Genomic DNA, 17,598 nt, shown 5'->3' on the forward strand with positions numbered 1-17,598 from the left:
TTTTGTCCTTTGTTAATGTTTTCATGTATGACTGTGTGTATCACGCAGTCGTAACGACGCGGGTATATTGTAATTAAAAGACAAAAACAGCTGAAGCTAATTTAACGCTTAAATTATCAGCTACGTATTTTCTGTCCTTCATTTTCTCAAGCTCAGGCGCGCGAACGCATAACGCGCACGAACGTTGGAGGAGCTCTCGCGCATTCTTGTCTCTGACCAGCAGGTGTAGCTACGACTCTACAAAACAAACCCTAAAAACTTCACATTTTGCTTCCACAACAGTAACACCGAGCTAATAAACGCAAAGAAGTTCAGGTAGTGTGCAAAATATTTCGCCAGTGGACAAACAATATGCTTACAATGAAAGCGGCTCTTTCTAGACATCAAAACAATGTAATGTTAGCTTGTACTGTTAGCTTAATTATGGCTGAAATTAGAGATAGCTATTTTACATTTGTAGTTTTAGGTGCTTTGAGGTTAATCAGTCAGCTAGACGGCTGAACGACCTCATTTGTAATGAACTCAATAATAAATGCTAATGTTAAAAGTCTTATTCTGAGGGAAAATAAGTTATTTAAGTTTGTATTCTTACCCTTAAATAACGTCCCACGTTTAAGTGTTTCATTATTATGCTCGTGCAATTTGTCAGATTGCCTCCAGCTAACTTTCTATCATGTGAACTTTTCCCTGTCAGCCACAGAGAGATGTAAGCTAAAGAGAAAAGGACATGTAAATGTTTGAGAGTATCTCGGTGGGAGGGATTCCTGCTGCAGGAAACCTTGCTAGGTGGCGTGCAGAGCTCAGAGGCTAAACCTTTCCGAGAGCGCACATAAAGAGACGGCAGCGCATCTCTGTCTCAGACACCTGATGAGCATCTTCCAAACTCTTGGAACCAGGGGACGAAACCTCACAACATATAGCTGTTGCTTGGATTTTAAACAGGCACCATAAAAAGATAGAAGCCTACTAAATCTTGGAGAACATCATCAGAGGACAGTATTACTCTGTTATTACTGCCGGACGTTCAGAGATGACACTGTCTTTTCGACACAGGTGTTTGCTTTTACTGTGTTTGACAGCCATCCAGAGTGGTCATGCTGCCGTTCAGGTAAGAGCAATTTACCTCACATCAGTTTATACAACAACAACAACTTGTCCAAGAAGTCATCTGGGGAAAAAATGGCTTTTAAGTTTGATATGTGAAATCTCAAAAGCTGATCAAACTGTATTTTGAAAATAACATTATTCATATATTTGATTGAAAGTTATTTATTTTAGTATTTTAACCCTTTTATGAATAAAAAGTCACCTCAACAACTAATATAATTGTTTTTGTTATGTATTACCACTTTGTCCAGCATCCACCTATTGTGAGCAGTCAGTTTCCACTGGAGAAATTACTAGATATTTTTTGCATTTAAAAACATCACTATAGCATCCGGATATGAGTCCGCTCATGTCTTGTCAGCTGGTGGTATTTCCCCTTTGCCTGCGGCAGGTAAAAAGAACATGGCACTGTTGAACTTCTACACAGGTCCAAACTATGTGCCCATTGGATTTGAATGTATTGAAGCTAGTTGTTATTGTACAAAGTCCTCCCAGTGCAGGAATTTAAGGTATGCTGCGCAGAGAAATTGTTCCAATGAGCATGTGATTAATAAACCCCTTCTGAAAGGATTAGAGGCACTTTTCTCTGAGGTACCTTGTAATGGCTTGACAAGCTTTCTTCGCCCTAAAGTAACTGCTAGTGGCACCCATGCTGTTTTGAGTCTGCCCATTCAGGATTATCCAATGAGCATGTGCCTTCCTACCACCATGCAAAATATACAAAAGAACAGCATTTTGGACTTAGGTCCCATTGACATCTGCCAGACAGCTTTCGTCCAGCTGTGTCTGCCACTGGAGTTGTGGTAGTAAGAGAAAAGGGGTGAAGGAGAGAAGAAGAGAGATGGTAGGCCAGGGACATCTCACATGTGAGTGCAATTAGGTCTAATGGAAAATTGTAGAAGGAAGTAAAAGAAACCATGGTGAGTTACTGTATCAAGTACAGTAAAAACATCCCACTAATATGTTTTGTCAGTGTTACATAATGAATTTTGATATCATTGAAAACTCTTGGTAACCATAACAACCATGTGCCCACCAGTAAGTTGGATTTAGTTTCAATTACATCATGCTCCACAGCTGCACATGAATGTTTATTCACTGCTCATGTTTTATATTTTATGGCCGTTAAACTGAGGTAACCTTTATTTCTGGTTGGAAAGTTATTGCTTTTAGAAATGTTTTGCCAAGGCTCTTTTATAACTCTTAATTCTGCTCATAGTGCTCATGCTTCATTCACAGACGTGCATGGATAAGCACCAGGTGGTGGGGGTGCTTCGTCAGATGGAGAAGTTTCTGAAAGGCCAGGAGATGCGGTTCACAGAGGGCCTCAGGATCATGAAGTCAAAGCTGGCGACACTTCAAAACTCCGTCTCTAAGTTGCCGCAAGCAGACCAGTCAGCTGGTGAGTCTTAAACAGATAACAGCACACACCACCAACACTTACAGTCATCATATCCATCCTGATAATCGGCAATCAGTTTTTACAGGACTTTTTCACAGCAGTCATTTCGACTTTTCATAGTAGGAAAAGTACAGGTGTTACTAATAACAATAATAATGGCTCTGTTCTATTCAGTAATAGAGTGATAATAGAGAGTCTATTCAGTGTCCAGTAAGTCATGACAGTGAGTGAGCATGCACAATACAAGAACACTGAAACTGAAGAAGCTAAATGGAATTCAGCCATCATTTGTGTAATTATTATTTTCCCACTGTAACATATCAAAATGTCTCCCGTGTAAAAGATCTTTTGTTCTCAATGATCATCCTCATCGACTTGTTCTCAGATTAAATTATATGACATGTACTTGGAAACAGAATACATATATTCAACACCATGCACACACACACCAATGTGGCTGATTAGACCTATGCACAGGTTAAAGTTGAGCAGAGCTATACAATGATGTACATACATGTACATCAAGCACATAATGGTTGGTTGTAAAACTATAGCAATGTTTCACATGCATGCATGATATAACTGAGGTTTTGTTAAACAATTCAGTGAATGGTTTTGCAGTTGAAGGCAATAGAAGATTCCAAAGTATCAAATTTACAACATGTTAGGATCATTCAACTGTTTGAAGATGATCTTCAAACTGTTTTGTTTTGAACCAGTGACAATAGAGAGCCATTATAGGATTATGCAGGATATTCATCCAACAGTGCGAGGCCATCTCAGTTTCAGAGCTGGGTACTTGACAGGGGAAGTGGATTTGTGGAAATGTGTTGTTTGGCAGCAAACACTGAGGCCAATTTGTTAGTGATGGACTGGTGCAGTCCAGAACTCTATGGAGAGTTCTTGGCAAGACAGGAGAAGCTGATATTTTACGTTTACAGCAATAAAGGCTCAACAAAATGAAAAGACAAAAGTGAAATTACAGCACCACCTGCTTAAAATGCTCAGATCAGGAGGAAAATCTGACAATCCACAACCATGTATTAAGATAATATATTTTGATTTTGATGTAGTTCAAAATAAATGAATAAGTAATATAATATAGATATTATGAAATAGTAATATAATATAGATTGTATTTTGCTAATATTATCTAAATGTTGTACAGCAATCCCCATCTTCTTTTAGCATTTTAAAGTAAAATTAAGCAGAGCTAGCCTACTCTAAAGTTTATGCTTCCCTTTATAAAATATATGCAAAAAACATATTACACACAATTATCTTACTGTGACATCAAGCTCAAAGTTAAACACAAAATTTGGTGAGAAAACTGTGCAGTTGACAATCATTGTACTGCAAACCTGAGCTGGACATAGTGGATATCTGGCCATGCGAGTATGACTGATCGTACAGTATCTAAAGTGTACAGATGTTGGTTTTCATTGGAGGAATAGGAAACATTTTCTCACAATCCTCCTACACTTCTCAAAAGCCCAAAATATAATCTATTCATAATGTTATGTAATGTAATTATGTTTAATACTGTGCAAACACTAAACTTTCCAGAGCATGCAACATAGCATAACATTTGGCTGCTGGTGAAGCTGTGACACATATAAACGACTGCTCGTGTGCTGGTTGACTGTAAATGAGGCATTTGAACCGTCCTTTCCCATGAAGGCTCTGCACTGCCGGTGACACGTGTATATCCCCAGGCAGAGAATGCCAGAGGATGTCGGGAGGCTTACTCCACATGTGACCAGCCTTCCTCTCATGCTCTCTTTTCTCTCTCCCACAGCTCCCACCACCTGCCCCTCTCTGGAAGCCCCCACTCATGGAACCAAGTTTGGCTCAAAGTATTTTGTCGGACATGAGGTCCATTTCACTTGTTCACAGGGCTACCATCTTGTCGGTTCTGCCACGCGTGTTTGCCGGGACAACGGGACCTGGACTGGCATCAGTGCCATCTGTAAAGGTGAGCCTCATAGGGAGCATGTAGTTTGTTGAGCAAGATAAAGCCATTCCTGGCCTTTGACAATGTGAGAGACCAGTGTTACATGTTTTCATCATCATAGGGAGTAGAGGCTTTTCACCCCCATGACTTCCTCCCAATACAAACACACATTCCCTACCACTTTTGTATGATTTGGTGGAATGTTTTTGGGAACAATTCACTGTTGAACGAAAATCCCCACACCCATTTAAGGCGACCTTGTCTGAGCAGAGGCTGAATGCCAGGCTGAAAGAGACCCAGACGCCAAACTGAGCTCCTCACACATACACAGATAACAGGCAAAGAAAAGAGGCATTCTTTCGAGTGGCTGGAGCTGCTCAGCATACTGAATGAAGCCCTCGTTAAAATGGCATTAAATGTCTCTGAACACAGAAAAACACCTGTACTGCATTCCACTGTGGGGTGCCTTACCCTCCAGGTTTCTTCTCCTCATGAGCAGTAGTGGTTGAGCTACTGTAAGATACCCCCACCCCCCACCCCCCCTTGCTCATGTTTCCCTGTTTCTTTGACAGTGGTCCCACTGGACAGGGTTAGGTCCAGGCATTATACCCACACCATGGTCTGATAGCACAGAAGTATGCTAAGCATGCTATTGATAGCCCCTTTCGCCTATGCCGGTGGCTCTCTTCCAAAAATTCCAAGTGGCGCACTCAGCTGAACATGTGCATACGTTTATTGACATTCATGGCTAAAACAACATGAGAAGGCTTGACTCTGCACAGTATTATCCCTGTTCATGTTTTTCAGCCCAGCGTAAGAGGTTTAAATTTAGTCATGCTTAAAAAGCAGTATTGACAGAGCGTGAAAACTTTAAAGTTAAGAAGAGTTTAAAAATATCTAGCAGAGTGAAGTGGGCCTTTTCATGTTATGGCCCTGTGGTGGCCCCCAGGGGAAGTCAAATAAACATTAAAGGGATTGGTGGTCATCCAGTATACTGTGGCCTCAGCGCTGGAGCCCAAAGAGCAGAAGCTGCTTCATGATATAAACATCTGCACAGAACTGACTACAGAAACAAAGACCATAAGGCATGATGTCCACTTGTGTCCTAACTTTGACAGACTGAACAACTTTTAGAGCTGATCAGTAGTGTCATCCCACCTTCTGTTGTTTTCAACAGTGTGCAGTTTGTAGTATTTCTATATCAAGTGATATATTTTTTATTCAGTTGAATTATCTTCTTGGTCATTGTTTGATGATATATATGCTAATAAGACTTTGCACTGGTTGGTGAATCAATGGATCTGAGCTTGTCATACCAATTTGTGTTCACTTGTATTTTACCACGGTACTGACCATTCCTGACACTACTGTACTCTTAGTCAAAGGCATTTACAGTAATACCAATTTGCAGTAGAGTATGTATGTAGAGTATTTGCAGAGTAGAATTGCTGTAAACCTGAGAACGGTTTTATGGGAACTGAGAAGGTGTTGACAGCAAGATACTTTACTTCTGTTTTGCTGTAAGGAAACACCTTTAAATCTTTATAAAAACAAGGGCATTTGTGTATTTAATCTTATGTGCTACTTAGAAAGATATGACTAAAACATTGTTTACATCGATATAAAAACTAACAGGTTAAACTTCTAACTTTGTAAATGCAGATGGACTTCATTTGATTACAATTTAATAATAATCTCCATTAAATGTCATCAACATAACTACTGCTTTTCCACAAATGGAACAAATTAAAGGGCATCACTGACTTACAGTTGGCTGCAGTGCCCATAATGACAGTACCAGTTTCTCATTCTTAAGTATCAGTCCAGACTGGGTGGACACTCATTGCTGCTCTACGGATGGATGATAAACAGGTTTGCAGAGGCTCTTTAATTTTTTGCTGTATGTGTCACACATGCTTTTCAGTGAAACCTCAGACTGCTGCAGTTCACTTAGTTCAGACTCTATCAAAGGGACCCAATCTCACCATCACTTTTCCCAAATGCTGTTTGATGAATAGGGCTGCAGATGACCATAAACCTTCCTGAGAGTCTTTGATGATGAATTTTTCTCTGTATTTTATTCTGAATCCTGTTTCAAGCAACTCATTTTCTACATTTTGTCTGGGTTGACAGAAGTGATAAGTTGTTTAGATAGATCTGGATGAACTTGTCAAACCTTTACACAGCTATGTATAGGCAACCTTCAGCCTTAGGCAAAAATTATATAAGGAACTGTGAATTAAAACTGCGAATAGAGAATAGGTTTCTCTTTGATCTCAGAAATATGTATCTCAAAAGGAAGTAGCTCTGATGTGACTGGACTAAATTGCCCTCGTGCCTTTGATCTGTATGCATGAATATATGATGAAAAAATGGTAGCATGTGGTTTTGATTGAAAATTACTGGAGACTGCAGCCAGTTTTTGAACTTTAAAGTTCACTATAGTGATCATTCTCGCCTATACCAACAGATATAAGTGAGTGTGCAAGCAATCCCTGCCAAAATGGAGGTACCTGTGTGGAAGGTGTTAACCAGTACAAATGCACCTGCCCCCAGAGCTGGAGTGGCTCTCACTGCCAGCACCAAACCCAGACAGGTCAGAAACATAAAATTAATGTTTGAAACTCTTTGAGTCCATATTTGCATGTCTGACATCTATTACTGTACATCCTTACAATTTTATATAATATTTTCTCCCCTAATGCAGCCCCACCTGAGTGGAGTGTTATGAATGACCCAGCATTCAGCCGCAGACCTCGCTGTGCCCAGGTGAACCGAGCCCAACACTGCAGCTGTGATGCGGGCTTTCACATGAGTGGCACCTCTGACAACAGTATCTGTCAGGGTGAGCTGTAATTACGCTTTACTTAATTGACCCCTGGGGGGAAATTCTGCTTTTGCTACTCCTCCTCACAGGGAAGCAAGGTCAGCAACAGAGCAGTTCCCTCAAGCTGGCACCCTGCTCAGCTACTTCTCAGCAGGGAAAATAGAAGATGTTATAGGGTTTTTATTGCAGAAAAGATCCCAGAATACCTGGATTTTGTGATTGATATGGTAACAAATGAGAGTAATCTGTGGAGCCAGTCTGTGACAAACAAAATAATCCTTTCGAGAGGTCACAAGCTGATTAGCATCCATTTAGGTCACAGTTCAGTTGCTTTTAAGATGAATTTGCTTGAGTAACATTTTGAAATGGCAGTTTACATGCAGTAACTCCAAATTTGTTAAAGGGATTGTTCACTCTAAAATCAAAAATACATATTTTTTTCTCATACTTGTAGTGCAATTTATTCATCCAGATTGTTTTGGTGTGAGTTGCTACACTGTAAAATCTGACAAAGTGACTTCACTTAAAGGAACCAGGAAAACAAACCTCATTATTTCTAAGTAAAGTAGACTAATAATTTTAAATTGTTAAAACTTTTTAGCTTGTAGAATTTAAATGTAATAGTCTACTTTACTTTTTTACTTGTTTAAAGTAAAATCAACTTCACAGTGTAAGTTTTGGAGATGTCAGCCAAGATATCCGTCTTCTCTGGAATATAATGGAACTAGATGGCACTCGGCTTTTGTGGTGCACAAAGTGCCAAAAAAATACATTTGAAAAATCACAAAATCAACATTTTTCTTTCTGCCAAACACATGCTGACCATATAACTGCACAGAAGGAAGCGTGCATCTACTCATGGATGGGAGGCTAGCTACCTAAACCATCTAAGCTCGCTAACATCACAGCTCAGCAGAGAAGATGCCTTTAATGTTTCAGCCAAAGCATGTAACAGACCTGCTGACCATGGGTCGAGTCCCAGCCAGTGTTTTTAGAAAGTAGTTATTTTAAGCCAAATCTGACATTTTCCTAAACATAACCAGGTAGTTTCTGTGCCTGTATTGAAAATGTAACTGGACGTAGTTTGTCATTGGCAACGTGACCACGGATGAGACTATGTTGTATACAGGGATAGGCAAGGTCAAACACAACAGAGACATGGTGGATGGGCAGGTTTATTACATGGTATGGCGTGATAACAGGGTGGATGTTTACATCCTGCACTGAAACAAGTATGAGCCTCTCAAGTAGATGCACACCTCCCTCTGCATAGTGATATGGTTAGCAGGTGTAATGTGGTAGAAAAAATATGTCTGTTATCTTGAGTAACCAGATCATGATTTCTGGAAAGAGACATTGCTGCTGAGTTTTTCAGACGTGTATTTATTTTGGGGGTTTTTGGGCTGCTTAAGCACCACAAGCCAAGTGCCATCTTGTTCTCTCTCATCTCTATGGCCGATATTTAAGAAACACGGCAACTCAAACCAAAACAGTCTAGATGGATAAACAGCACTACAGGAAAGAGGGAAAATATGGAATTTTGATTATGGGCTGAACTGAAAGAACATACTTTGATTCCTGTGGGTGTGTATGAGTTATATCATCACATATATCCTCAACATCTCCTCCATCCTTGTAACTTTTACATGCACAATGCCTTGACCTGATCACGTGATGCATGTTTAAGGCAGACACACATAAGTGTTTCCTTTTCTGTTTCTTGACAGATGTAAACGAGTGTGAAGTGTACCGGCTAGACCAAGGAGGAAAGCTCTGTGTCCACGAATGTGTGAATGTCCCAGGCTCGTACCACTGCTCTTGCCCCAGCGGCTACAAGTTGCTCTCAGATGGGCGGAGCTGTGAGGGTGAGTGACAGCAAGGAGCAGAGGACAAAGGCTCATTCACTGCAGATCTGGCTGGGTATGCAGAGAGGAATACCTGTGATTTAGAAGGACGAGGAGCCTTTAGCAGCAGAGCTTTAAGTTTGTGCAGAGGTGTCTGTCAGCCCACTTTCATTTGCACCCATGAAGCTAACGGTGCTTGCCAGTGGAATGAATGACCTCACCCTTTCCCAGCAGAAGGGATCTTTGGGACATGAGGCGTTTGTGGGAGACTAAACTAAAAGACCAAATAAACAATCTCAGCACAGCACCCCCTGTTCAGACTGTGGTAACCAGGAAGCAGAGAGTCAATCTGGCAAGTCTCTCTTCCCGCTTCTCATTCTTACATACCTCCGCTGTTTTGTCTTCCAGATGTGGACGAGTGTTTGAGCCAGCAGCACAACTGTAGCCGCGGGACAACTTGTATCAACACAGGGGGAGGCTTTCAGTGTGTCAGCCCAGAGTGTCCCCGTTCTCATGGCAACATCAGCTACGTCAGGACATCTCCCTTGTAAGTGGATGCACCCCAATGTGCCCCTTCTTTGTCATTTGTTTTGTCAGTGAAAAGCTGAATAACAAAATAAACCAGGATCACATCTCAAAGTTTCAGCAGGAAATTGCACACTAAAAAGACCCAACTGTGAGACACTAATGGGCCCCTGGCAGACATTTTGACTTGTAATAGCAAGAAAAGCAGAAATTAAAGCGATGATTGCTGTGTTCAGGTGTGCCAGTAATACATGCCAGTGACCCACAAGGCACAAAGAGGTAATATATGTATCTGTAGTATGAAAGGTCTGTCTCAGCCTAGAGTTATCCAGCTAAACTACTTAAGGAGAAATTCAGGTTTTGTAAAATTTGGGACTTAATTTGGTAGATTTTGGCCGTAATATCTATTGGTAGAAACAACATTAAACTCACCATGGTAACTGCTAAGATCTGGCAATGCAGTGATATCGAATGGCCAGGTTAACCAAACTCTTTTGGAAGAGAAACTGAAGGCTGCGGATGAAACCGTAACTAAAACTGTTGTAAACATCCATTACCGTTTACCAACCAACCTCATGTGTTGGAAAAAACGTCACCCCGAATTAGGTAAAAAAAAAAAAAAATAGGAAAGGAAAGGAAAGGAAAACAAAGTGTTTCTTGCTTGTAATAAGCAAAAACAATCTGCCAATGGAACAAGTGAAAACTGTCTAAAAACAAGTGTCCAAGTATATCTCACTGAAATGTAAACTTTCTGTTGATTGGTAACATTTTGAGTTTTAGCAGCGTGGTTCAGCTTTGACTGGCTGATGTAATCTTTCAGTTTCACCTTTATATAAAGTGAGTTAGATAATCTGGATAAACTGTAAAACCTGACTCGTCGAGATTCTTTCTCCCATCAGGCTTTGTTGTAGTGATGCATCAATGATATTGGAACCAATAGAAGTGATGACAAAGAAGAAAACTAAGATTTGTGGTTATAGCTGTGTCACACTGAAGCAAATCCTTCCTGACAGAGAACCTGCATGCTCAGCAGAACTTCACAAGATGATGTTTTCTTTCTTTTAAACCATGTAGGACGTCTGTCCTGGCCAAATGTTTGGAGACATTACAACTTCCATCTCCCTGTTTGCCAGTCAACAGCAAGCTGCCTCATTTAAGAGCATGAAACAAAGCTCTGTCTGCTTCTGCTGAACCATCAATGTGGTGAAATACTGCCCCACTGCCAGCAAAGGGAATGGATAAATGTTTGGGAAAACACTTGTAACAAGGGAGAGAGCAGGGAACAGAGTAGAACAGGAGACGGGTCCCCATTTCATAGAATATATTAATGCAAAGCAGGTTTTGACTGTGTAGTGTATTCATGGTGACAAAGTGGGCAGCTGAATTAAGTATACATTTATACGTCAGTGTGCAAATCCTCTTCATTTTTGGTACAGTATGTCAAACAAAGCAGTGCTTAAAAGAAATTAAAACAAATTGCAGATGATGGCGAGATAGCTTCGGCAAGATCTCAGATAATAAAACGAAAATTGTATTATATCTTTGTAAAAATAGTGTCTTCCACAGTAACTGCAAAATAGTAGGCTATGTTATGAAATGTGTATATATAGTACTTGAGTACATTCTGTATTCTGTTAAGTGTTATGGAGGTAAATAGGGACAAAGCTTGTGTGTGTGTGTGTGAGCGGGAAAGAAAAAAGAAAAAAAATAGAAAAAAGTTCATAGCTTGCTTTGATCCAAGACTTCAGGCCACTTTACCTCATTCATACAGTATGTATGTGTGTCACTTCTCTTTGGTCACAAACACACTGTTATGAACACTTTCCCATGGGGCTAGATTAATGATGTAGTCATTTTCCTAGTGACAAAATGTTCACATTACGTGACAACTGTTAAACACTCATATACCACTTTGTCCTGTAATGCCCCCTGCTTAAAGTCCCCATTGGGTCAAAAATGTGTTTTTCTTCTTGTTCCTACAGTCGAGTGTGTGAGCTGTGTAGGAACATAATAATATGTGTGTGGGGGGGAACTTAAATAATTTCTGCAATTCTGTCCTGCAGTCAGTGTGAGAGAAACCCCTGCCCCATGGATAGCCGCTCCTGCCACCTGGCCCCTAAGACCGTGTCCTTCCACTACCTGTCTCTGCCCTCCAACACGAAGACTCCCGCCACGCTTTTCCGCATGGCGACCGCCGCAGCCCCAGGGCGCACTGGGCCCGACAGCCTGCGCTTCGGCATAGTGGGTGGAAACTCCCGAGGAATCTTTGTCATGCAGCGTTCAGACAGACAGACTGGTGAGCTCATCCTGGTCCAGGGACTGCGAGGGCCGCAGGAGATCAGTGTTGATGTGGACATGTCCGAGTACAGTGATCGCACCTTTCAGGCCAAACACGTGGCCAGGGTAAATGTTCTGGTTTCACCTTACAACTTTTAAAAGCCAGCTCGGAAGGATGGAGACAAGAGACAGAAATATGAAGAGGAAAGAGGAAGAGTGGGTGTTGGACACTGAGTTTACTGATCAGAAATTCATTTGTCTGAGGAGCTGAGGCCAGAATTTCTTCAGTGGCCAAATTACCAAGAGAGTGAGAGAATGACCACATATATTTAACAGTCCATTATAAAAAAACAATACATGGCAAACACATCATAGATGCTTCTTTAAATAGTGTCAGTATGAGCTTTGAATGATGTTTGACTGAGTGACTGTTTGCATGAATGAAAACTAGCTAAACAAAAGCATAATGAATGGGTTGGGAGGGATGTTTCTGTTTGTGTCATTGCTGTTGCTTTGTGTTTTTATTATTATTATGTCCATTATAGATCATGTCTGTGTAGCTCAGGGTCAGGCCCCGGGCCAGGGCTGGGTCAGGTTACTTTGAAATGTAGTCAGTTACTGTATACAAATTACATGGCAATTTTTGTAATTAGTAATGTAATCCATTGGATTACAAAAACAGTGTAATCTAATCTGAATCATTTTTGATAACTTCAAAATCAAATCAGAAAATATTGCACCTTATACAAAGAAATGTACACAGCAACAACAGCTCACCTTTTCAATGCACATAAAATGTATTTTAAACATTAGTATTTACAGTTGGTCAAATCAAACCACCCTCACAAAAACAGCAGTGACACAAACTACAGGTGTACTGTGTCTATTCTAAAACACTGTTTCTATTGTGCAAGTTCTTGTTGTTTCGTAAAAAAGGCCACATAGAAGACTCTGCTCTTGTAATGCAAAATGATCACATACTAAAACTTTAAATTTTCCTATTATCATTATTAAAAAACAAAAACAAATATTATTTAAAGCAGCTACATAGAACTTTAATTTTTGTTGATTCTGACGCTCTCTTTGGGCAAAAGTGGTATGAGCACCACTATCTTTTGTCATAAAGATCTTGATCTGATTTGTTTTGAACGCAAATGAAACAAAGATGCAACAATTTTTTACAATTTTTTTTTTTAACTCAGTTAATCCGACCCAGTGACAGGCATTAAGAATAACTATTAGAATTATATAGAAATAACCCTTTCGCTGATGGTCGTGTTTGCTTATGTAGGTCATACACAGTATTAAACCGACTGTTTCATAACCATTTAACTTCCTTATGGTACCTTTAAGTCACCATTAACAAAGCTGGTAACCTGAGAGATGTAACTCACTTTGATAAAGGCCACAGTAGAAGATATACAGCATATTTATTCTAATGAAAAAAGTTTTATAATTTGTCATATATAGATTGTCATATATGAAAGACGTAATCAAAAATGGATTCAAGTAATCCTTGACATGTAATGAAATCTGATGACACTTCTTTTTTTCAAATGTAATCTAGACTGATCATTGGTACTTGCTTTCTGTTATCTGATTACTTAATCCTGATTACATGTAATCCATTACCACCCAACCCTGCCCGGGGCTGATGCACTGCCCTCGCCTTATTGATGATTGATTGATCCTTTTAAGACATTAGTGCTCCTGTGGCTCTAACTTATTGGAAATATTGTTTCTGGTTTTTACATTGTAACATACTGTATGACACATGTTTATCTTCCATCATATACTGTATATTTGTTATTTTTTGTACTAGCTTGCCTTGTTGAAGGCACCATTCATTATACCAAGGGAGCTTTTTTTAAAAACATTAGCAGTATTGTACCTGGGCATATTTCCTCTATTACTCATATTCTGTATGTTACCCAGAAATAGTCTTGTTATATTTTAATCACAGATGATTTGGCAAGCCTTGCCAATGCACTACATAATTTATCTGGAATTGTAATTGTCTACATAACTGAAATAAAGTCAGTCCAACATTTCAGTATTTGTTAGACTTGATGCTGAGCAGTGTGCTGTTAAACGTCCTCGTGGCAGTGCTTGTTTTCATCCCACATCTATTGTGAGTGAATTTTAATGAGCAAAGTCCAAACCGAGGCATATTTGATAAATGAACTCTGGATGGCTATAAAAAGCGATCGGACTGAAAGGTTAGAAAGAAAGAATGTGTTTTATAATATAACCCTGGGGCAGCAGTTCAAAGACAATACAAGTCAGAGCAGTGTTTCCCACATGTGTCGGAAACAAAAAGTATTTCTATGTGACTTTAACACAAGGAGCAGCAGCTGTCACATTTTCAAAAACATCTCTGTGTGTCTATTTGTCAGAGAAAGAAGAGACTAATGTTCACCACATGTGTTCTCTTAACTTCCTTCACGTCTCCATCCAGGGGTTTACGTTGCAATAAAAGGGGCCAGAAGAGTCGCATGCTTCCAAGAGGAGGAGTGGATGGTGAGAGTCAAAACACATGCTCTGACGGCACACTCTGCTCCGAAAACGGCAACGTGCCTTAATGGCAGGTGTAATTTCCTCCAGTAACCACACCAGGAGCACTCACATTGCAGCCTTTGTTTCAAGGCTTGTGGTCGGCCTGTTTAATGTTCACGTTTCATCCATTCTGAGGCGGAAGGATATCGCCAGAGACAACTGGAGAGCAGCCCTGAGCTGCTTAACACAAGCCATTTGCTGGAGCGCATAATGATAAACATATACAGTGAAGGCCTTCAGGCAAAGCCGGAAAACAGTGTGGTTTAATGTCAAAGTCACAGAAACACGATGATGGTGAGTTTAGTGAAACATGCATAGGAGTAGACACAATAAAGTAAATACCAATCTGATGAAGGTTATAATTTGTTTTTTAAACTTTAAGTGAAACCGTTTTTAGTTCTTGTAAGGAAATAAAAAGTTTCTGGTGCCTTGTTAATGTCAATGCTGAATGCTGGGTGAAATGGGCACAAAATTGTAGTGTGTAAACAGTAACAAAAGTTTATACTTGAGTCAAAGTAATGTTAAAATATTACATTTGTAAAAGTAAAAAGTCACCCATATGAAAAGAATTTGAGTCAAAGTCTCAAAGTATTGTATTTTAATTGTTCGTACATAATTATCCAAAGTAATTTCTGGAGTTAAATTTACTTAAGTATCAAAATTACTACTTAAGTAAATTATATATATATTTACATGTGTACACACTGTATACGATGGGTCTTCTGATTTTTGGCACAGCTGATTATAGGATCAAAGTAGTAAAATGTACAATATTTGCCTCTAAATTGTATTGTAGTGGCAGTATTGTAGTTTAAAGTAACAGAAAATGGAAATACAATCAAGTAAAATACAAGTCCATTTTACTTAAGTAAATGTATTTAGTTACATTCCATCATTGCAAAATTGTGGCAAGTGAAAACATCACAGAAATCATGAAATTTGGCTGAACACAGGAAAACTGAAGTGCCAAACAGCAACAGTGTTTGAAAGTAAACGAACACTAAAAACAAACATTATCTTTGGTAATATGGTCTGTAACTACAGTGTGTATTTGTTATTTTGTCCACCTCCTGTATTCGGACTATAAAGCTCCTGGTCACATGCACCTTCTCACAGGAAGGCGGAAACAATCTCCACATCATAAATTCTTGACATTCCAGTACATACAGTTTCCTCCTGAAACATCAGTTCTCTCTTTATCACAAAACCATCAGTCATTTTAATGTGAAACACTTTAAATCTTTGGATCTCCATCAAAACAGACAAGAGGCACGTGTGCTGCTGATGAAAGGCATTGTAGAGGAATTTCTGCTCTACTTTTTATTATCCAGGAGGAGGGCGGAGAGGTCGGCTGCGGATCATCTTTCATGTGGGATAAATGTTTGGAAGAAATCCAGAAATATGTGAGAGCAGAGGGAAGCAGATTGAAGGTCCCTTTGCTTCTGTCTTTGGCTCAGAAGTGGCCTACAGTGTGCCAGCACAGGCCATAAAAATGACACTTTTATGATTCAAATACTGCCTGATGCAGAAAACAATCATGATGGGTCGACACGAACACAGAGAAAAATGAAAACATTCATGTAACAGAAACAATGTCAGTCAGCTCTGCTCAACAATGAGCAGAGCTGACTGACAAACACTTTGCCCTTGCCCTGACGAGGGCCTTTTAGGCTGAAACGCGTTGGCATGTTTTTATTAGACTAGCCATGTACTAATAAAGGCGTTTTAATCATTACCCTCTTGAGTGCCTCAGATCTTTCCTTATAAATTTATGTAACAGGTTGCTACTGAGATCATGTTGGATGGAGAAAGGCTGTGATTTCATAATTAAATAAGTGTTGGAAGAAGATAACTTTACTTAAGTTATAGTCGCAATACCAATCTGTAAAAATGCTCTGTTACGAGACAAAGTCTGACATTCAAAAAGGTGCAATCTTTAAGAATTTGTGTTTGAAACAATGAAAAATGAACTAAAATCAGCCCTGTTCTGTTGCCCTCCAACCCAGCTGTTTTTGGTGCTCAGTCCAGTGCTGCTCGTGCAAGTCCGCACCGCTAGCTGCACAGCTTACGCAGCTAACTGAGCTTACTAGTTATGGCAGTGACAGTTGCTCTGGTGATGTGCTGCCCCCTATCTGTTTGGAGTATGAATGTGAAATTCATTCAGGTGTCCATTCTTACATATTGCACCTTTAAGTAAAAGTACAAAAGCATTAACAGGAACATGTACTTAGTATTAAAGTACTTTTTGGGCAGAATGTTCCCTTTCAAAGAATTATATTAGTACAGAGACGTATGTACTGTATGTGTAATATTATTGGAATATAATTAACATGTAACCTGCATTTTAATGTTACAGCTGGTGGCGCTGGAGCACATTTTAATTACTTTATATACTGTGAGCTAATTTAATCTACAGCACAGTATATTTTATAGTGATTACACGTTTTGTTTGTTACATCCTAATTTGAAAAGTAACTAGTAACTAAGGCTGTTGGATAAATATGGTGGAGTAAAATTACAATACTGACGTCTGAAATGTGGTATAGTAGGAGAAGAAAGTATCATGAAATTGAAATATTCCAGTAAAGTCGAAGTACCTCAAATTCTTATTTGAGTCTAAATGTGCTGTTACCTTCCACTGCTGGGTCTTTCAAACCCAAATAGTGTTGTATTCTGGCCTACTCTGCAGCAGAGCTATTACTGTCTTCTTTTATGGAGGGCACAAACTCTGAAACGTCCCAACAACACCTGGTATACAGGTGTAACTTTGATTTCAAAGGTTTAACTAGCTTGGCCTCCATAAAACAACTTGTAACACCAACATGACAAATATATTAGGTTGTTGGTGGATTTCATGTTTCAGCCCTCTTAGTCACAAGCCTATTAAGGGCTAATGGCTTGAAAGGAAATCTCAGGGTTTTCATTTTCAGCTTCATTCAAACAAACCTCTCAGGATTTCAGTCTGTGTTTCATTATCATTCATCATCATTTTCCTCACAATAGCCCATTCATTCAACAGGTTCTTCTATTTCCTCTTCAATCTGGTATTTGAAAAACAGCTTTAAAATAGAAACAGATTTTAACTGATGTGGCAAACCCACGACCA

At 39.5% G+C, this 17,598-nt stretch overlaps 1 protein-coding gene across 1 annotated transcript; it reads left to right on the forward strand.

Moving 5' to 3' along the window:
* The first annotated feature begins 1,030 nt into the window (after nucleotides 1-1,030).
* fbln7 (fibulin 7) lies at nucleotides 1,031-12,264 on the forward strand. The gene is made up of 8 exons (XM_073482456.1): nucleotides 1,031-1,108; nucleotides 2,347-2,509; nucleotides 4,308-4,484; nucleotides 6,934-7,059; nucleotides 7,171-7,308; nucleotides 9,018-9,155; nucleotides 9,543-9,681; nucleotides 11,723-12,264. Exons 1-8 carry the CDS (start codon nucleotides 1,031-1,033, stop codon nucleotides 12,093-12,095), a joined length of 1,332 nt encoding a protein of 443 aa, XP_073338557.1. The 3' UTR covers nucleotides 12,096-12,264.
* Nucleotides 12,265-17,598: the final 5,334 nt, after the last annotated feature.

The sequence above is a fragment of the Pagrus major genome, chromosome 15, assembly GCF_040436345.1.
Source record: "Pagrus major chromosome 15, Pma_NU_1.0".
Lineage (NCBI taxonomy): Eukaryota > Metazoa > Chordata > Actinopteri > Spariformes > Sparidae > Pagrus > Pagrus major.